Consider the following 19471-nt stretch of genomic DNA (forward strand, 5'->3'; position numbering starts at 1 on the left):
TTTGGGAGAGAGAGAGACAGTTTGGGAGAGAGAGAGAGAGATTGCAGTTTGGGAGAGAGAGAGAGATTACGTGTGAGTGTTAGAGTCAGTTTGGTATTGCTAAAACAAATGGCTCTCACCTGGCAACCCTGTCTGCACGTCTCGCGCGCGCGTGAACAGGGCTCCAGGCCCCAAATGACGTGTGAGTGTTAGAGTTGTTTGGTATTGCTAAAAATCTCTCTCTCTCTCAAAAATCTCTCTCTTCAAAAAGAAAGAAAGAAAGCACAAAATCCAAGGGAGGGATGGGAGGACGGCACGCCGCCACCACACAGGAATTTTAAGAAGAGAAGTGCGGTGCTCGCGGCGACTTTCTTTTCCCCCTACTCGGCGGCTGTCTGCATCGAATCGCGGCCGAGTTGGGCAGATGCTGTCTGGCGGCTCGATAGCGATCCTGGCAATCGCGGCGCCGTCAGCACTCACGTCGGCGCCGTCACCACTCAATTCGGCGCCGACACTCACTACTTCAGTGCCTGCGACCCAACTCCCGCCTTCTGCGTCCAAGCCGCAACCATTGGTCGCGACACTTGATCGTCCTCCATCACTGTTGCCCTTGCCATCGCAGTTGCCCTCACCACCGCCCTCACCGACTCCGGCACCACCGCCCTCACCACCGCCCTCGCCGACTCCGGCACCGCCGCCCTCACCACCGCCCTCGCCGACTCCGTCACCGCCGCCGCCGTCCGCCTCGCCCGCGCCTCCACCGCCCTCTGCCTCGCCGTCATTGCCGCCGCCCTCAGCATCGCCTTTGCCGCCGCCGCCGCCGCCGTCCGCCTCGCCCGCGCCTCCGCCGCCCTCTGCCTCGCCGTCATTGCCGCCGCCCTCAGCTACGCCTTTGCCGCCGCCGCCGCCGCCGCCGTCTGCCTCGCCCTCGAAGCCGCCGCCGCCGCCGCCACCGCCGTCCGCCTCGCCCTCGCCTCCACCGCCCTCTGCCTCGCCATCATTGCCGCCGCCCTCAGCGTCCCCGTCAACGCCGCCGCCATCCGCCTCGCCGTCACTACCGCCGCCCTCAGCGTTCCCGTCGACGCCGCCGCCGTCCTCGCCACCGCCGTCGCCAGCCTCGCCGCCGCCGTCGCCGGCCTCGCCGCCGCCGCCACTGCCATCTTCGCCCTCTCCTTCGCCGTCGGAGCCGCCAGAGAAGATGCCGCCCCCGCCTCCCGAGCTCTCACCTTTGCCGCCTCCAGCCGATTCGCAAAACACGTCGGCGACCAGCTACGAGTTCGACTCCGACTCTCCCTCGGTCCTCTGCCCTGGCTTCAATCCGGGCGACTTTTGCGACTGCAGTGGTGGCTGCACAGAGCAGCACGCCTTTTGCGCTTGCCCTCCGGCACGGGCGCCGCGCTGCTGCGGAGCTGCGCCCCTCGTCGCCCTCGACGCACGGCGGTCTCCCCACCGCCACCACTTCGTCGAGCTACTGCCGCTCTACCTCCTCAGCGCGGCGGGGATAGCGGCAGGGTGAGTGAGATCTGTTCGCGACTCCCACGCGGCCCCGAGACCCCCCCCCCCCTTACCCCCCCCTCCCCCCCACGCGCCCTTCCCGCCCAGGCTGTTCGGCGCCCTCTGGCTGGTCAACGCACCCAGCCGCTCCTCCACCGCGTCGAGGGACCTCGACGCGGCGCGCCGAGCCACACCTCGGCGCCTGCCATCGCCCACACGCGCCCACCTCGCTTGCTCCTGCGTGACCAGGCGCGGTCGCTGCTCGTCGACGCCGCCCAAGACCTCCAGGCGCGGGCGGTGGCGCGGGTGGCGTCCTTCCCTAGGTCCTTCCCGAAGCCCAAGCCCGCAAGCGTCGAGATGCACTGAGGTGTGGAGGCGTGAGGGCGCCCGCGACTCGTCGCGGGAAAATAGACACGCGCCTCCGGCGTGGCGGCCAGCGCGGGGTGCCCCCGTCCGCAGCGTCCCTCCCTCGAGTCCCTCCCGAGGGGACAGGGTCGACCCGAGGGGACGGGCGTGTGCCTGGTGCGTGCGCGGCTGAGCTGCGTGCTGGCTGTGCCGAGCGCCCCCGGGGACCCCGCAGGACCGCCGCCGAGCGCCGTGCGCGGGTGCCCAGCCATTGGGGGTGGAAGGGGAAATCTGCTCAATGCTGCGCGATCTTACGTCGCGTGTGGGCGGTGAGGGCCGCGGCCTCGCCGGTCGGTCTGGGGGGGGGGGGGGGGAGGGGGGGGGCTCCGGCGCCTAGACCGGTAGCGAGTCGCCTATAGGAATAGTCCCTAGCCGCGTATGCACGCGCGAACACGGCCTCACCGCGAGAGAGAGTACAAGTTACACAGCGCTATCTCTCACGCGGTCTGAGTCTCTGAGAGGTCGAGACACACATGCCAGTCTGTCCCGACTCCCGTCTCCGACACATGAGCATGATCATAAAAGATAAATTATAAATAAAAAATTAAACATTAAGATATATTGCTTATTGGGAGAGAGAGATTTTAGAAAACCAACAAGAAATCACGACTCTCACAGTGATTTGGCGGAGAGAAAAGCAACAACGACTCCCCCTCCGCACATGAGACATCATGCACAACATGCATGTATGTATGCGTGTGACGGGGGGGAGAGGGGAGTGTGAGAAACCGTGAGAACATGTGACCCAAAATCGATTGACCAATGAGAAACATGACTCGTCATGAGACTGCGCGCGCCGGTGCGACCCGCGGGGCCTCTATGCGTCGCCCCTTCACCCGAGCCAGCGCCGCAAAGCGCTTCGCCGCCGCCTCGGCCACCTCCTCGAGCCTCTCCAGCCGCGCAAGCCGCCTCTGGCTCTCGAGCGCAGACTGCGCCTCGGCCGCAGCAAACTCGCCCAAGGACACCACCCCGCGCTGCACAGGCGGTGCTCCGGCGGGAGGGCCCCCTCCTGCGGCTGCGTGCTGCTCGTCCAGCGCCCGCACCTCTCGCGTCAAAGTGGCGCGGTCGACTGCCGCACACAGCCTCTCGCGCAGCGCCGCCGCCTCGAGCCGCGCCTGCGCCGCCGCAATCTCGGCCTCCGCGCACGAGGCCCTCGCCTCGCGGCCAGCGCGCAGGCGCGAGAGCTCGACGTTCGCCGCGGCGAGCCGCGCCTCCGTGCTCGCCATCTCGGCGCGAGACGTCTCTTGCTCGCGCCGCATCTCCTCAACGCGCGACTGCGCCTCGGCGTGGGCCGCCGCCAGCAGCGTCGCGTGGATCTGCGCCTGACGCTGGTGCCGCTCGCGCTCCTCGGCGGAGCGTGCTCGCTCCTCGCGCAGCGCCCTGACCTCCTCGCGCAGTGCCGCGATGGTCTCGTCGGCCGCACTCGCCGTCGCCGTCGCCGCAGCCACCGCCACCGCCGCCGCCGGAGCAGCGTCCGCCGGCTCAGCCCTGGCAGCGGGCGGTGACGAGTGGACTCTGCTCACGCGCACGCGGGCCAGCTCGCCCCGGTTGGCCTCGAGGCGTGCCTGCAGCGTCGCAGTGGCACAGACCCGTGGAGACGGAGGCATGTCGCTCGCGGAGTAGTTGGAGTAGTTGCGCCCGCAGTTGCTGTCGATAGGGGGTCGCGCGGGATGCCGGATCTCGTCGGTGTGGCGCTGGTGAGCTTTGAGCTTTCGGCGCTCTTCTTCCCGAGTACATATTTTTTCTTTTTCCTTTATCCTAAAGAGGAGTCTGCAGTAATAGGCTGGCCTTGATGGCGCATAAGGAGAATTGAGTTTTCCCCGGCGGGGTTTGGTGCTGCCCTTACCTTACCCCTGCAAGCTCCGAACCCGGGCGAGTAGGTCTGTGGAAACCAGTCATGAGCGTGGGCTCGATCACGACGACGACGACGACGCTGGCGCGGCAGCAGACCCGGCCCGCCGCTCCCGGGCTCCCGCGCTGGGCAGCATGCTTCGGGCCGATGCTCGGCTACGACACGACGCCGCAGACGCCGCGTCCTGTAGCGAAGCAGCGCACGAGCTCACGGCATAGCGCAAGTGCAGAGGGTGGGGAGCCAGCGGTGGCGGAGCCGGAGGCCCCGTCGCCCGTCGAGGCAGCGCTGGCCGAGGTCGAGCAGCGCTGGGGGCCGGGCTCCGTCGGACGCTTTGCGCGTGGCACCGCCGCGCTGCGGTTGCACGTGCTGTGGTTGGGGCTGGCAGGTCTGCTGCTCCCGCCGACCCTCGCCTCGACGCTGCGGCTCTGCGTGTCGCTGCTGCTCCTGCCGCTCCTCCTTCACCTGCGCTCCCTCTCGCGAAGCCTCGCCGCCGCCGCCGAGCACGCTTGCGAGCCCGAGGCGCCGCCGCCGCCTGCCGCGCCGGCGCGGACCTCGAATGCGCTCGGCAGCCGCGCCGTCGCGGCAGCTGGCGGCGGAGGCAGCGACGGCGGCGCGAACGGCGGCGGCACCCCCGCCTCCGCCCCCGCTGGCGGTGCGTGCGACCCTCTGCTACGACGCGGCGCCGCTGAGAGCCGGGCTGCTGCTGCCGGCGGCTCGTGTGCCGAGGGTGGAGTGTGGCGGGCCGTAGGCGCAGAGATGATCGAGCGGCGGCGGCAGACGGACGCGACGCCGCCGCTCCGCATGTGGGGCGAGCCGGCGGCCTCATCGTACCAGGTGCGGTTTGGGCCCGCGCACGCCGCACAGCTGCCGCACAGCTGCCGCACAGCCGCCGCACAGCTGCCGCACGCCTCTGGCCAAAGCCCCAGCTCACCTCGGCCGCTGCGCCGACGCAGCTGCGCTCCGGCTCGTACATGACCACCTCGATCAAGCGGCCCTCGGGCCCTTCCCTCTTCGAGCTCTTCGCGTGCGAGGCGAACCGTCACGACGAGCACTGGTAGTCCTTGTGATTGTGATTGTGATTGTGAGTATGAAGATGAGACTCGTCGCGAAAGGTGTACGCTTGCGACGTGCCCGAGGACCGGTACAATGTGAGGCCCGCCCCTGCCCTCGCCGCCGGCTCGAGTCGGCGCAAGCGAGAGGGGTGTGAGCGGAGGTGGAGACACCCCTCTGCAGGTGATCAACCGGCCCGACCATTGGCTCAACCAGCGGAAGCGCGGCGAGGACGGGTTCGTGTTCGTCCTCAACGTCATCATCCCGTCGGCACGCCCGACCACGCCCCCCCCCCCCTCGCCCCTCCCCTCTCCCTGCCGAGGCTCGGAGGGTGTCTGTAGGCTGCGAACCTGATCATGCTTGCCTACTTCCGCGAGCCAAGCCCAGGCGCCGTCACTAAGGGCGACTCCGCCGCAGCGCGCCTCTTCTGCGCCTGGTGCGACGGCACAGACGCCTTCCGCAACGAGCGCTTCAAGCTGATCCCCCGCGTGGCAAAGGCATATCTCCCCATATCTCCCCATATCTCCCCATATCTCCCCATATCTCACCATATCTAGCTGATCCCCCGCGTGGCAAAGGCATATCTCCCCATATCTCCCCATATCTCACCATATCTAGCTGATCCCCCGCGTGGCAAAGGCAGCCCTCGCACGCCCGAGCGCACACCGCGGCACCGCCCCGCCCCGCCGACGCCTCGCCGACACGCGTCCCCACCCACCCTGCCTTCAGGGGCCGCTGCTGATCCGGCGCGGCGTCGGCGCCAAGCCAGTCCTCCTCGGCAAGCGGATCACGGTGCTCTACCACCGCCAGCCGGGCGCCTTCGAGGTTGGAGCTCGACAGCCCCTCCTCCTCGCCCCGCGTGGAATGAGTGAGAGCACCGGCTCTGTCAGGTGGACATCGACGTCTCGTCGGATCGCTTTGCAGACCGCATCACGCGGATGGTGCGTGACGCGATGGCGTCCTCGGTCCGCCTCCTCCTCCCGCCACCACACCGCTGCCCGCCCCTGGATCGCCGCCCCTCCCTCCCCTCCGCACGCGGCTTGACCTAGCCCCCACCCCCCTCCCGGCCCCAGGTCTGCCTCGACCTCGCAGTCACCCTTGAGGGGCGCGAGGCGGCAGAGCTGCCCGAGGCCATCCTCGGCGCCGTGCGGTGACGCCGCCCTTCGGCCCGACCCCCGCCCGATCTCCACCAGTCTCCCCGCCCCGCCACTTCCCCCCCCCCCTCTCAAACTCGAACCACCCCTCCCCTCCTCCCCCTCCTCCCCTCCCCGCCCGGGCGACAGGTGCGACCACCTCGACTTCGCCGCGTGTAATCACCGCCTGCCGCCTGCCGCCTCCCTCAAAGCCGCAGCGACACTCAAGGTGCTCACTGCGCAGCTCTGACCGCCTCTGCGCCACGCCGGGGCGGGAGCTTGGGCAAGCGGCGAGGCGGCACGAGACCCTTCAGAGCGGAGAAGATTGAGAGCGGGATGGGTGGGAGAGGGGGGGTCGCATGGGGTGTGAATTCCTCCGGAGCATGAGATTGGGCGTCGGATGAGCAGCGATGTTGCGATGTGGTGCCGCAGACGCACGCACAGCCGCTTAGGCTTACCTTTGGGTTCCGCGGCTCGGTCGGCGCGCGCACACCGCACACGCACATTACACCCACGAATTCCCAATGAGCACAGTGAGATCACTGGCAGTGTGTGTCTCTGACCATGTACGTGCGATGGTACGGCTCTGAGCCATTCGAGCATACCCCGGAAGAATCTAGGTTATTGTTGCACAGCCGTCGCCTCCGGGACGATACTCATGATGCATGGGAGGCGCAACCTCATACCGCATACACACGTACATGCGAGCTCGCAGAGAGAGGCCCCGCGCCCTAAATATGCCGGGACGACACACTGCGCATACCCCCATAACATTCCACCGCTCGCCCCCCACCACATACATGCCACACACGCCTCTGACAGGGCCCGTGGGACAACCACGGGACACAACACTTCGTTAGGAGGCTCGAGGAGAGGGGGCGGGCCGAGGAGATGCGCGGGGTGCGCTTGCGCGATCTAGGGAAGGCAAACGGCAGGGGAGGGGCGGGCTGCGTTGGCTGCGGAGTGGTTCAGACTTCAGTTCGCCTTGGCCTTGCCGTTGGCCTTGAAGAGAGGCGGCACCAGCGACCAGTACAGGAAGCCCGCCCCTCCGATGCAAAACACCTTGAGAAAGCTGTTGTAGACAAAGTCCTCCGGGAGGCCGTCGGCGCTGAGGCCGAGCCGGCCGAGGCAGCGCTCCTACTCGCGAGGTCTTGAGGCGTGACGCCTCTCGCCCCTCCGTCCAGCGAGCGGCAGCGAGGAAGGCGGCGGCGAGGGCGGCGGCGGCGAGGGCGGCGGCGGGCGAGGGCAGGCGGGTCCGGCAGCTCTGGACACGGCCACAAACGGAGGGTGGCGGGGCGTGTGGTGGGAGGCTGGTGGCGGCGGCGCGCCGTCTTGAACTCGTCTGGCTGCTGGTACACGTCGAGCGCCGACCCGAGCCCGAGGCTGTGTGAGTACTGCTCCCACGCGCTGCCAACCGCCAGGTAGCCAGCCATGCCGAGCGCCTAGGGGGTGTGCGGAGAGGGAGAGCGATGAGGAGGCGGAGGTGCGGAGCCGGAGCTGCCCAGCCGCACGGGTGCCGCGGTGCGAAGAGGGCCCGCTCCGGCGTAGGCGCTTCTCAGCGACGCGCGGTTGATGCTCTTGTCGAGCAGGAGCACGATCACTGGCCAGTAGTGCTCGTAGAACTTTTGCGCGACGAGGACGGGCAGCGTGCGGTCCGCCCCGATCGTGCCCGCGTACTTGCCGATCGCGTTCTCCCACTCCAAAAAAGAGCCGAAGCGGTAAATGCCGCCGACGGTCATGAAGGTGTAGCCGAGCATGACAGCGAGCGCGCCGATGGTTGCGGTGCCGTGGAAGAGGCAGATGGCCGGGCCGGCACGGGGCGAGCCCTTGTCGACAGTGAAGTAGACGGATTGGAGGCACAGGCTCCAGTAGGTGAGGTGGCCGAAGTAGTTTGGGTTGGTCAGCGCCGTCCACATGACGTGGCTCGTGTACATCAGCCAGCACAGCCGCTCAAAGATGTAGCCGAACTCCATGCTGGCTGTCGGCGGTGTGGTGGCCTGCGGCGGAGAGGCAAGTGCCGTGTGAAATCAGTCTGAAGAGGAGGCGCCGGACACGGGCGAGCGAACCGCCAGCCTCTGGGTCAGCCTGGAATCAGAGTGCACGATCTCGCCCCTCCACACAATATTGGGTGTTCATAATCTTTTTTTAGCTCCAAGCGGCGACGCGAGTGGCGACGACAGCGCGCACGACAGCAGTGGCGACAGCAGGTATGTCTTCTGCTCCTCCTCCAAAGACGCCGGAAAAGGCCGCGCCTGCCCAACCGCGCAAGAAGAGGCCCGCAGACGCGGGCGCTGGAGGCGCCGAGCGGCAGCTCATGAAGCCAAAGTTGTCCTTCGCGGAGGCGTTCAAGGTGACGCCAAGGCCAGACCAGCTCTGCGGCGTGACCGACGACGAGCTGCAGCGCAGCGCCGACCACCCGCCGGCGCTGCCCTTGCCCCGCCTCGAAGACCCGCGCGGCTCGCCACGCCGAGTGCAGCGCTCGAGCTGCTTCAGCAGGCGGTGCAGCCCTCGCCGACCGTTGACGACTTCTCTGCCTTCATCGACATGCAGCGGCTCGCCTCGCAGCTCGAGCCGGGAGCACCCGAGGGCGGCGGCGCGGCCCTCGATGTGTCCCAGCTCGATTGGCTCAAGGCGCAGAGCGACCCGCTGCTGCTCCGCGGCGCGGCGGTGCCGCTCAACAAGCCGCTGCCAGACATTTCCGCCAGCGTCGGATTGGGTGGGCACACGCTCCGCGCTACGGTGGTGCGCACCAGCAGCCGAGGGAAGACCTCAATCCAGCTCCGCTTCGAGGACGGGCCGGTGCCCGCCAAGAAGAAGGCGACACTGCCGCAGCTCCTCGGGATGGTGGGCGAGATCGGCCCCAAGCTCGCCTCCGCTCAGCGGCAGTCGCTGTGGGCCGACCACGACCCGTTCGCGAGCGCGGACGCGCAGGCCGCCTTCCTCTCCGCGATCCTCGAGAAGCGGTTCGACGACGGGACGGCGCGGCAGCAGGCGGCGGCGGACACGCAGCGCGCGGACGGCAAGACGCACAAGGCGGGCGTCTACGTGGCGACGCTCAACGCGGCGTTGGCAACGCGGCACGGCTTGCCGCGGCACTACGTCGGCTTGTTTTGCCGCAAGGCGCTGATGCTCGGCCGCAACGGTTGGGTCGAGCTGCCGATCGAGGTCCTCTTCTCGCAGCGCCGCGACGAGCACCTCCAGGCCGCCGAGCGCACGCTGCAGGAGATCTCCTTCCAGGTGGCGCTCCACAGGTTCGGCGCAGACAGCTTCGACTGGCGCATCGTGCTCAAGGACGGCGACGTGCCGGTCAGCCACACGGCGCTGCTCGACGCGCCGGCCGTCCAGGGCGACGGCGAGCTCGCTCGACCCGAGGACCTGCGCCCATGGGCGGGCCAGCAAGAGCGGGCGAGAGAAAGCTCGCCGCGCATCCCGCCCCTCTCCTCCCTTGCATTCGCGAGATCTCACCACATAGGCGATCGTCGAGGCTGCGGGCGGCCCCTACCCCGAGACCTGGAACCTCACGCGCGGCGGCGAGGGCAGCGGCGCGGCGTGCGACTCGTCCGGCACCTTGCTCGCGTCGGCGGCGGGCTTCTCGTGGCTGCTTGTGCTTTGGAGCTGCTGCATGGACAAGCCGGAGCTGCACCGGGAAGACGCCGTCTTCGCAGGCGTCAAGGTGGGCTCGCTGTGGCACAACGTCCGCAGCATGGGCATCTTCGTCAAGGGCTACCCCGACCGCATCCTCGCCCTGACCGAGCGCGGGTTCGTGTGGGACGTGCACGAGGTGGCCGCCAACAAGTTCCTGCAGAGCCTCGCGGCGCACATCCGCGAGCGCAAGCAGGCGCGCCGCCCCAACCCCGCCACACTTAAATAATAGCACATGCACATGGCGACCCCAGAGATGGGTAACATGCTGCACCTCGCCAACCTCCGCCCCACTCTGGTAGGCGGGCTCGTGGAACGGTGTGCCCGCCTTCAAGGGGTGGAGCCTTGTCAAAAACAGCGGGCGTTTTGTCAGCCGCCGGCCCGCGCTCGCCACCGCCATCATCGAGATGGGCGTCGAGCGCGGCGCCTGGTGCAAGTGGGTGGGGCTCGGCTTCTGAGAAGCGGGAGGCGCCCGCGGGAGGCGCCCGCTTGCCGCCGCTGGTCAATTTCACATAAACAACACCGCATGAGGCAGGTAGGTTGCCTAATATAGGGCACCTGTGGAGCGACCGTCACGGCGAACGTAGGTCGAGAAAAGGCGTTTGGCGTTGTTTCTTTTTTTGCCCCCAGCGCGAGATGAGCACAAAAGAAGACGGTAGACGCGTCTCGGGGACCCGCTGCTTAACGGGGAGCTGTGCCCGTATGCGGTGACGCGGTATTTACTTCTCAATAACAAGAGATTTTTGCATTTGGGGAAAACCAAGCCACGGCGATCCGGTTGACGGAACTGTAAGTTCTAGCTACTTGGGGCTTTCAGACGTCTACGTGCTTGCGTCCCAGAGTGCCCTCGCGCAGAACCAACGCAGCTTTCAAAACGTAGCTTACTAGGTCTAGGAAGGAGGACCGAACTCGGCCGTCCGCCCGATCAGCCACGGCATTTGCGCGGCGCTGTACGCGTGCTGCCAATGACAGCCACGAAGCCGTACGTGCTCTTCTTTGTGCACCCGCAGAGCATGTCCTCTATCGCAGATGCGATTGCCGACGCATGCTTGCCGGATGGATGGCGTCTGGCTGGGAAGCTGAGCCAGCAGAGCCATGGACGTTCGCCGCATCGGGACGCGATTGCACGCAGTATGACTGCGAGAGTCGCGAGGCTGTTGCAATTGGTCCCTGCTGGTGCCTTGCTGGTGGTGAGATGGATGCGACTCGACGTCCCATGGAGTTGGATGGATGAGCTGCTCGGTTACAGCGTCTACGCAACCAACCAATTCTCCTCCGGCATGGGCATCAGAGAGTCCAGTGCACTGCTCGTCGACTGGACAGGCGTCGACAGCGACGCCAACTCGCCAGAGACGGATGTGTGGGCCGAGGTGTGCGCTCGTCGCATTTGGAGTCCAGCCTGAAGACCTGTGCCTTGGCGACGTTCTGTGTCTCAGCCGCCTGCGCCGACGTGGTCAATTGCTAGGGGTTGAATCGCCTCGACCGGCACCGGCGCCGGGTGCATCGTTTGCAGTGATCGGCAGTGGCCCTTGTCGCGAGGACGGCATTCAAGCCAACAGCAAGACCGGCGCAACGCGAACAGCGATTTTAAAGGTGGATCAGACGGAGGCCACCTGGCGTCGTATTATATTGTTGTATCTGTGTCCGGCGTCATTCCCTGAGCAGAGTCCCTAAATTCCGGTGTTTTTCATATTTCTCATCCTACTGTACTACTAGTACCCTCACCACCACGCGTCTCAGCCCGCAAGTTGGCGGACCACGCGGCTCCTACGCGCGCGCCGCAGCTGGGGCAGACTGGATCGTCCCCTCGGAACTTTTCAGCTGCAGCCGCACTCAGTTCCGTTTCGCGCGCCACTTCTTTGAATATGTCTGCTGCCTGGTGCCGGTCCGAGATGGCGACCGCCATCGCAGCGTTGCGTGCGTCCGATGCGGCAGCTGCAGCCTTGCTCGCCGCAACCCTCGCCCGCTCCCTCGCCTCCCGCACCTGCGTGCCGAGTGCTCGCGGATAGCAAACGTTGCACACCCAATGCATACCTGCATCCGCGGGAGGCGCGCGCGTGAGTCACGCCCGGTGGCAACCACCCTGACAAGCAGGGCTCCGCGGAGGCGCAAGGTCGCAAGGGATTGGGGGTTGAGGCTCTCGCACATGGTGCCAGACTGTACCACCTCTCCCGCCGTCCGGCGACGAGAAGAAAGTGTTCGTGGCAGCCCTCGTAGCGGGCGCAGCAGTCGTACGCGCCCAGCGCCTGGTTGGAAATGTCCGGCACCCACCCGCTGCGTATCATGCCATTTAGGAGTAGACTGAGCACGCGCTTGATGCACCACGGCGCCGAGTACTGCTCGCCGGATCTCTCACCGTTAAGGTCCCTGTTTGCACAGCTGCGTCAGTGAGTAGCGATCGCGCATGTGCTGGGACGCGGTCACCGCGCGCACCACGCCCAGCACTGCTCCACTTCCAGGCTGTGCAGCTTTGAGGCCACGCTGCACAAAAGCTCCAACCCTGTAGTCAGGAGGAGCTCCACGAACCGAGCGGAAGCCGCTCGTCGTTCTGGCGGCAGGTCCTTGCACTGGTCGTCCACAAAGTGGAGCGCGAGCGCCCGTGCGTTGTGGTCGAGCTCCGTGCTCAGCTCTTCCCACGCCTGGCGGTGTTGCGGGCCGCCACATCCCCTGCCAATCGTATGGCAGTAACTCCTCTTCCCGGGCCAGCGCTGCATCCTCATCTGTGCCCTCGTCGGGATGGTCTCCGAGCTCGCCAGGAGAGCGGGCTCCGGCTGCAGCTCCTCGAACGAGGGAAGGGAGTCGCGGGCCCAGATCTGCATGACGTTCCACGACGACAAAGAATTTTAGAAGACAACCCGTTTTATTTTTTCACGGAATTCGAGCAGTACTAAGAGTGATCTAATCACCCGAATACCACGTTCGGATCGCTCCTCATCGCAAACCCTGTCAGCAGTTCACCCTCGGGTATGTTCGTAAGAGCTACATACACTGAAGAAGGTGGACGATAGTGCGTTGGGGAAGCGTGGACTGCGGATCTTGGAGCACTTGGAGTGCGGTTTGAAACCTCAAATCACATTGTGCCGAAACCGTCCGTCGTCGTTGCCGAGGGGGCGGCAACCGCAGGACCGAATCAACCATGGTCGCGGCGCAGGTCTCGGCGCAGCCAAACAAGGCGGGGGGCACGTCGGCCGTGGACGCGCAGATGAGCGTGCTCGAGATTGGAGACGAGTGCGTGCTTCTCGACGATGTCACTTGCGCCATCTGCCTCTCCATCCTGCACGAGCCCGCGTCGTTGCAGTGCGGCCACACGTTCTGCTCGCGCTGCGTCCAGACGGCGCTTCGGCGGACCGCCGCGTGCCCAGTCTGTCGCCAGCCCGCCTCTCAAGTGCTAGCGGTCAACCACTTGCTATCCCGGCTGCTCACCCAGACCTTTCCGGAGGAAACCAAGGCCGCCGCCGTATAGCATTGCCTCCCCCGTGAACGCCGAGCGCCGTAGCACGACCACTACTCTTCCGCCGGTTGGCAACAACGGTTCCGCGGAGCGGCGCCATCTCACCCCGCCTCATGCTGGTGCGCAGGCGCGCAGGGTCGAAATCGCGCAGGACGCCGCACGCCGGCCGCGGCCCCGCAGCTCAGTGAGGAGTCGGCTGTGTGCGATGCACGCCGACCTCCCGGCGGCATCGCTGCGACAGCTTCTCGGCGTCGTGGCCTCCCTCGTGCTTGTGGCGGCGTTGCTCGCCCTCTACGTTGCCGACGGCTCAATGACCTCTCAATCGCTCAACCTCTCGTCGCAAGACTCGTGGGGCGGCTGGCCAATGCGAGTGGGTAGCGGGATGTTTCCGCCTCACGACGATGAGGACGATGCCTTTGAGCCTCACGTCTCTGATGAGACCGATGAGGAACGAGCGGCGGCGAGCACGCGGCCATTGGCTTAATGGCTGACGCCATCCCGGCCTTTGCGTAGGCTTCACTCGTGCACACCCATGGCACCATCGCCATCGAAGAGGGGACTTCCCTCGCACCGTCGACCACTCTGGTGTACGACGACGATATCGAGACACCCTCGCGCGTGACGATCGACATGTCCCCTGCACCGGCCCGAACTGGCTCGTTGCTGACTGTCGACAACGTCGAGCAGGCGCTGACGCGAGCGCAGGCAGAGGTCGACCGGCTCAGGCTGAGGAAGGAGCAGGCACACCTTCAGCCACCCGCCCTGTGTACAGTGTGTCAGTCATATTTCACCCCCCCCCACCCCCCCCTCTCTCCTCCAGTTGCTGCGCAAAGCTAACGCGGCCGAGGCGTACCGCTTTGCACGAGAGCACGAGAACGAGCCCTGATGCCGCAAGCTTCTGGCAATACAATCGTCGTCCGCAAGATTTCCCCCTTAACCGCCCTCCTGCACCACCTCTCTGTCCAGAGACCCATACAGGAGGGGCTGGACCACGGATCGCGTCCTGGTCGCTTATCCTGCTCCCGGTTTTTGGCTAGCTCAGAGCGCGAGCCATGTGGGCTCGAGCCACGAGCGCCCCCCAGCCCGCCCCTCCCCATCTTCCCCTCTTTTCCACGAGCGAGTCCTCGTGCAAAATCCACTCTAAAACTCGACGTACAGCAGACAACAGAAAGAAACTCCGACACACGTACATCAGAAAGAAACGCCGACGTATATCTCGCGCGCGCGGCCGGGGGGGTGAAACACACGCGGCCGCGCGCTCTTCTGCCCGCGCGCTCTCGTTACCGCGCTCGCGCGAGGCGGCAGGCGCTGCACGAGACATACGCACACAACGGACTGGAGGCGAGCACTACATGCGCACTGACAACATCGACTAGAGGTTGTGGGACACCGTGTCACCACGGCCACAACGTGCTACATAGTACTCGCGAGCCGCGGTGCCCTTTGGCCCTCCGGTGCGGCCCTGGATGGCTTGGATGGTGAGATGGGCGCACCCCTCAAGCCACCCGCCGATAGGGAGAGGGAGCGCAATAAGCCCGTCAGTCGACGAGGAGGAGGCGCTCGCGGGTTGGGGGGCACGGCGTGCGCCCCGCTAGCCGGAGAGATGCACATCTCAGCGTGGCCTTCGCTGGTGCTCGCCGTTGCATCCCGCTGCGGCGCCCCGGCTAGGCGCGCCTGCAGCACGTCGGGATCGTCCCAAGGGTTGATCGGCACAACGCGGGAGAGCGATCGAGACCCAGCGGCGGCATGCGCCGCGGCCGTGCCACTGTCTGCAGGCTGTGCGGCCCCGTCCGCAGCCTCGTCGACATCGTAGACGGGCGCAACCCTCTCCGAGGCCCGTCCCAGCAAGGGGATGCGCACGTCGAACCGAGGCAAGTCTCGCCGGCTGATAGTGTCAGCCGGGACGCCGGTGATGGACTCGGTAGCGATCTCGATAAGAAAGCTCGACGGCACAATACCGCTCGTCCCAGATAGGCTGATCACCTGCGGCAGGATACAAACTTGTGGCCGATGCGCAGCGAAGCTAGGTTTGAGACAAACGGGCGGGCGTCGCGCGCCTCGGTCCAACCGCCCTGCGCCCTGAGTGCCCACAGCCGCTCTGATACCTCAGCAGTGAGCTCCTCTCCAACCTACTTGGCAGAGACAGTGATTGGAGAAGCGATAATCGCCGGATATCCGCATTGGCCCCCCACCACCTCGCGCTGAAACGCGGCTCGCATGCGCACTGCCGGCGACCGAATGAGCCAATCGCAGGGGACCAGACCGGGCCCCACAGCCCCGCTGCCATGCGTGCGTACAACAAATGTCCAGCCTGCCGGCGCCGCGATCGAGGCGACGATGCTCAGCCGCTCGCCTCGACGGGTGGACAGCTCTGCCGTCTCCTCCGCATCAAAGTCGTGACACATCACCGCGGGCTGCAGCTCGTGGCGACGGACGTAGCTCTCCGGCACGAGGCCCCGCTCGTCCGCTAGCCGGGCCATCAGCCAGCCATTTCCCGGAGAGGTCGACACCTGGACCAAACATAAGAGCTTCCGAGTATGATGCCCTCCGTCTAGCGGGCAGTGCTGCTGTGGCGCACAATTAGCATCACTGTACAGCGCGTGAAGCTGAGCTCGCCTGGGACCTGGAGACGGCCCACCCGAGTTGTAAATCCAGCAGGGGGCGCATGTGCAGGCGAACGGCGCAGTGACTCTGTGATCAGTGGAGCGGTGTATTTGCGCCGAGAGAGCAGAACGCGTGCACCTCTGCTGTAAAGTCAGCCAGTGCAATCGCGCCGTAGGGACAGCCCGAGCACACGTCGGCAGACGAGGCACTCATGATCTGTCCTGCTCCGCACTCATGGGTCGAATGCTGGGGATGTCAACAGCGATGCAGCGTCGCGCGGCTCCACACATGCATCCGCGACGCTGACCTTCGAAACTCGTAACGTGTGCCGGAGGCGAGAAGCCGAGCTTCGTCACGTTCCCCAACATCAAGGAGAAGCCGAGGCACGTACTTCTTGCTGCTTTGCCGCTTCGGGCAGAAGGTCACACCTTTGTAGCCGGTGATGCTGCTGCTACTGGTGACCAGGGCGAGGCCCTCCCTCTCCGCACGGCTCCACTTCAATGTGTTCGCACGCCTCGCCAAGTCACGTTCCCCAACATCAAGGAGAAGAGAAGACGCACGGGACGACGGGATGAACCCCTTAGGGTGTTAGGGTTTGTTGTCGGCAAAGTTGGCGCGATTACGAGACTGACTCTAGTGTGTCGCACTAGTTGTATGTACTTTTCGTAACAGTATTCCGCATTCATTGCGAGGGCGGACCACTCCTAGCGTGCAGACCGCGGGAGCTGGTGCCGCGGCCAGTGTAGACCTGGCCTGCGCTGTGACAACGCGCTCATTCTTCAACGGCACACACACTCGTCCGTCCCCAGTGCGCAGAGCGCGTTCGTGTCGCGTCTTTGCCATGTGGGCGTCAGTGAGTGCGGCCAAGGTGGACCAGCAGAATGCGGTCAACATGATGCAGATCGACATGCTCCAGCTCGGCGTGCTGCAGACTATGCTTGACAACCTCTCCCTTCAGTCGGTGGCTGCGCCTCACCCTCAGCCTTCTGCCTCTGCCCTCCCAGTTGACTGGCGGAGGTCCTATCCCTGCTGCAGACTCTGCTTCTCGGTGCGGCGCTCGGCATGTGGGCGGGCGCCACGCTCAAGCCGCTGCTCGAGGACGAGTCACAGATGTGTATCTGGAAGTCGGGGCTAAACCTTGGCATCGCCACAGTATTTTTCGTGTGCGTCGCCCTCACCATCTCCTGCTGTATGCTCGTGGTCTCGGTCGTCTCATACATTAAGCAGTATGCGCAAGAGGCAGCGCTCATCGTCTCGACGGGAGCAGCAGTCGCCGTCACACGGCTACACCTGCGCTCGCTCAACCGCATCTTTGTCGTCACCTACACCTCGTTTGGCCTCTCGGCGGTCCTCCTCATTGTGCTCTTCGTAGGCATGCCGGCGAGAATCCCGTATGTCCGCTCCCCTTTGATCGCCGCCGAAGCCCACGCCGAGCGACGGCTGTCTGCGCCCTCTTGTGCCGAGCAGTGCCACTTTGCGGGTGCCTCTGTCGGTCTGCCGTGCTCAGTCTTCTCCCGGCTGGACTGCTCCTTTCTTGAGGCGCACGGCTGCTCTGGCTGCCGAGGCTGCTGCGATATGGGAGCAAAGGCGATTGCTGGCCCGACGCGGAAGCGCCTTGCCGAGGAGACGCTCGATGGCGAGGCGCCGTTGGAGGAGGAGGAGGCGGCGGCGGAGGAGGAGGAGGAGCTTGAGTACTTGGTAGACCTCTTCGATGGAAGCCAAACAATCACGTGTATTGATCCACGCGACCCGATTGCCAATGAGAGGCACGATGGTCCGTCATTTCTGTCCTGCGCCCTGCAGACCGTGAGCTGAGCCGTTGGTTTCCCCTGCAGGCGAACTGTCAATGGCGCTTGCATCGCCGGGGCAAACTCTCTCGTCATTCTAGCAATGTCAGTTATTGGCTTCCGGCACTTCAGACGTGTGCAGGCGTCGTACGAGCCTCTACGGCTACTCAACTGGTTCGTAAATTTCGAGATGCAACAAAAGAGCAAGCAGGCCTCGGTGCTCCACCTGAAGCAGCAAGCGGCGGAATCTAGCACGATGTGGCGGTGACCTCCTCTTTGCGTTTCATCGGCGTAGGCACGCTAGCGCGAGTCGGGGGTGAACCCACTCACACACTTCCCGCCATATGGCTCTTTCTCGCGGGTGCTCATACTTGTACGTTGCGCTTGCTCTATGACGTGCGGGGCCACCTTAAAATTCAGATTTGTAGAAACGAGCCAAAGCCATGAGGGTGTGTGTTTTTGCAAAGCACGTGAGACGATCTCCACTCTCCAAGCACTCGACAGCAACACGCGTGACGGTGTCTAGCGCGGTCATGGCTGCCCCTCGCGGTCCGCCGCCGAGGAAGGCCCAGCGCACACAAACGCACGATGCGTCCGGGTCGATGCCGCCCATGCACGATGCATTCCATCATAGATGCCCAGCATACTCGGGTCGACTGATGTCGGTCTCCCCCACCTCCCCCGGCCCCCAAGTCTCCTCCAGTCAGGCTACCAAGTGGTGCTGAACTCGCGGGAAAATGACAGCTCGCGCGAAGCCCTGCCCTGCCCTGCAGTAGCGCGATGTGACAGGAAGACGTCAGCGCCAACCTCTTCCTCGTCGGAGGCTGACGCAGCGATGCGCCTTTTGCATAGTGGGCAGCTGCTCTTCTCCTCGACCAACCAACGGGAAACGCATGCGTCGTGGAAGGAGTGATGGCACGGCAGCGTCTTGACGGCTTCTCCATCCATGTAGTCTTCCTGGCAGATGACGCACATCTGACCAGACCCTGCATCGCTAGACACATCTTGTGGCTCGCGGCTGCAACGCCGTTTGTTTGGGCTGTAGACAGAAACCGGCAGCCGCTCAGCAAGCTTTGCCCTCTTGGTGCGTGCGCGACTGCCGAGTAGAAGACTGAGAAAGACGGCTCCCATCACTTGGTGTCCACCTTCCTGTGCCTCCTCCGCACCCTGCCCGTCCAAAGTTAGAGCCTGAAGGAGCAGACAACACGTGAGGCTGTCTTCGAAGGGCGGGGAGGCGGGTGCAAAACACCTCGCTCGCTCTTCGGCTGATCCACCTAGGATGTATGCTCTGGGGCGGCGCCACAGCAGCGACCTAAATCAATACCCGGCCCCTTGATGCAGCAGCCCATAGCCCGGCGGTCGTACTCGGTCCCTTCTCACCTCTGCGTAACTGGGCGGCCGAGCACCGGCCAGCGCTGGTGCTGCGAACGCGGAGTGGCCGGCGTGTGGAAGCATAGTATGTCGTACGAGGCCGCCCACGTGCGGGGCGCGCGTCCTAAGCCCTTCACCTTGTTGAAGAGCCATGACTACTTGACCCGGTGGCGCCACCTACGCAATCATGGGATGTCGGTCAGGTGTTTGTGGACTCGAGGGCAGAAGGCAATGCTGAAGAGCTGGTACCTCCTCCTCCCGGTGCACCTCCTCCTCCCCCTCCCCAAATGCGGTGGTACGTGCTTCCAGCTGCTCAAGTTCAAGACCGGGTCTTTCGCATGGAAGGTTGGTGGTCACATCATGATCAGCAAACCTCGGCTCCTCCACGGGCTCTGCTGGCGAGGTAGCTGGCGGCTTTGACGAGGCGGCCGACGGTACACTCTCGAGCGTGAAAGGGAACGCGATCACCGAGCGATGCGTGTCCGCGCATGGCGGACTCTCACGATGGCCGCCTCTCATCGACGTCCTTCCGGCAAGCGTGCCTTCCGCGACTCCTGATTCGAAAAGTACTTTACTTGTCGGGCGGCGTCTTTGCAGGGTGCCGGCGCCGTGTCGGGTGTGCCAAAAACGAGGGTAATTCTCAAGAGAAGATAAATTCGACCACGGCAGGGCCACATCACACACACGCAAAGGCACCAAGACC

At 65.1% G+C, this 19471-nt stretch overlaps 7 protein-coding genes across 7 annotated transcripts; 4 read left to right on the plus strand and 3 right to left on the minus strand.

Annotated features, from left to right (window-relative positions):
- Window positions 1–2483: 2483 nt before the first annotated feature.
- On the minus strand, window positions 2484–3124 carry EMIHUDRAFT_352578 (hypothetical protein). Its single transcript, XM_005784421.1, has one exon. It carries the CDS (start codon window positions 3102–3104, stop codon window positions 2658–2660), a length of 447 nt encoding a protein of 148 aa, XP_005784478.1. The 5' UTR covers window positions 3105–3124; the 3' UTR covers window positions 2484–2657.
- A 651-nt stretch (window positions 3125–3775) lies between these two features.
- On the plus strand, window positions 3776–5934 carry EMIHUDRAFT_202603 (hypothetical protein; the record flags this gene model as incomplete). The annotated part of the gene is made up of 8 exons (XM_005784422.1): window positions 3776–4115; window positions 4479–4564; window positions 4843–4878; window positions 4964–5035; window positions 5122–5268; window positions 5510–5605; window positions 5671–5721; window positions 5884–5934. The coding sequence occupies 8 exons, from the start codon at window positions 3776–3778 to the stop codon at window positions 5932–5934; spliced, it is 879 nt and encodes a 292-aa protein (XP_005784479.1).
- A 2188-nt stretch (window positions 5935–8122) lies between these two features.
- EMIHUDRAFT_99051 (hypothetical protein) lies at window positions 8123–10013 on the plus strand (the record flags this gene model as incomplete). Its single annotated transcript, XM_005784423.1, has 4 exons — window positions 8123–8263; window positions 8410–9219; window positions 9386–9694; window positions 9858–10013. The coding sequence occupies 4 exons, from the start codon at window positions 8123–8125 to the stop codon at window positions 10011–10013; spliced, it is 1416 nt and encodes a 471-aa protein (XP_005784480.1).
- Window positions 10014–12757: 2744 nt separating this feature from the next.
- On the plus strand, window positions 12758–13892 carry EMIHUDRAFT_309560 (hypothetical protein; the record flags this gene model as incomplete). The annotated part of the gene is made up of 4 exons (XM_005784424.1): window positions 12758–13012; window positions 13134–13433; window positions 13520–13717; window positions 13827–13892. The coding sequence occupies 4 exons, from the start codon at window positions 12758–12760 to the stop codon at window positions 13890–13892; spliced, it is 819 nt and encodes a 272-aa protein (XP_005784481.1).
- Window positions 13893–14286: 394 nt separating this feature from the next.
- Window positions 14287–15978, minus strand: EMIHUDRAFT_202609 (hypothetical protein; the record flags this gene model as incomplete). The annotated part of the gene is made up of 7 exons (XM_005784425.1): window positions 14287–14314; window positions 14616–14935; window positions 15004–15078; window positions 15151–15516; window positions 15585–15629; window positions 15749–15831; window positions 15918–15978. 7 exons carry the CDS (start codon window positions 15976–15978, stop codon window positions 14287–14289), a joined length of 978 nt encoding a protein of 325 aa, XP_005784482.1.
- Window positions 15979–18105: 2127 nt separating this feature from the next.
- Window positions 18106–18528, minus strand: EMIHUDRAFT_202611 (hypothetical protein; the record flags this gene model as incomplete). Its single annotated transcript, XM_005784426.1, has 1 exon — window positions 18106–18528. One exon carries the CDS (start codon window positions 18526–18528, stop codon window positions 18106–18108), a length of 423 nt encoding a protein of 140 aa, XP_005784483.1.
- Window positions 18529–19055: 527 nt separating this feature from the next.
- Window positions 19056–19422, plus strand: EMIHUDRAFT_202612 (hypothetical protein; the record flags this gene model as incomplete). The annotated part of the gene is made up of 3 exons (XM_005784427.1): window positions 19056–19097; window positions 19172–19291; window positions 19366–19422. 3 exons carry the CDS (start codon window positions 19056–19058, stop codon window positions 19420–19422), a joined length of 219 nt encoding a protein of 72 aa, XP_005784484.1.
- Between the last annotated feature and the right edge of the window lie 49 nt (window positions 19423–19471).

The sequence above is a fragment of the Emiliania huxleyi genome (genome assembly GCF_000372725.1).
Source record: "Emiliania huxleyi CCMP1516 chromosome Unknown EMIHUscaffold_17, whole genome shotgun sequence".
In the NCBI taxonomy this organism is placed as follows: Eukaryota; Haptophyta; order Isochrysidales; family Noelaerhabdaceae; genus Emiliania; species Emiliania huxleyi.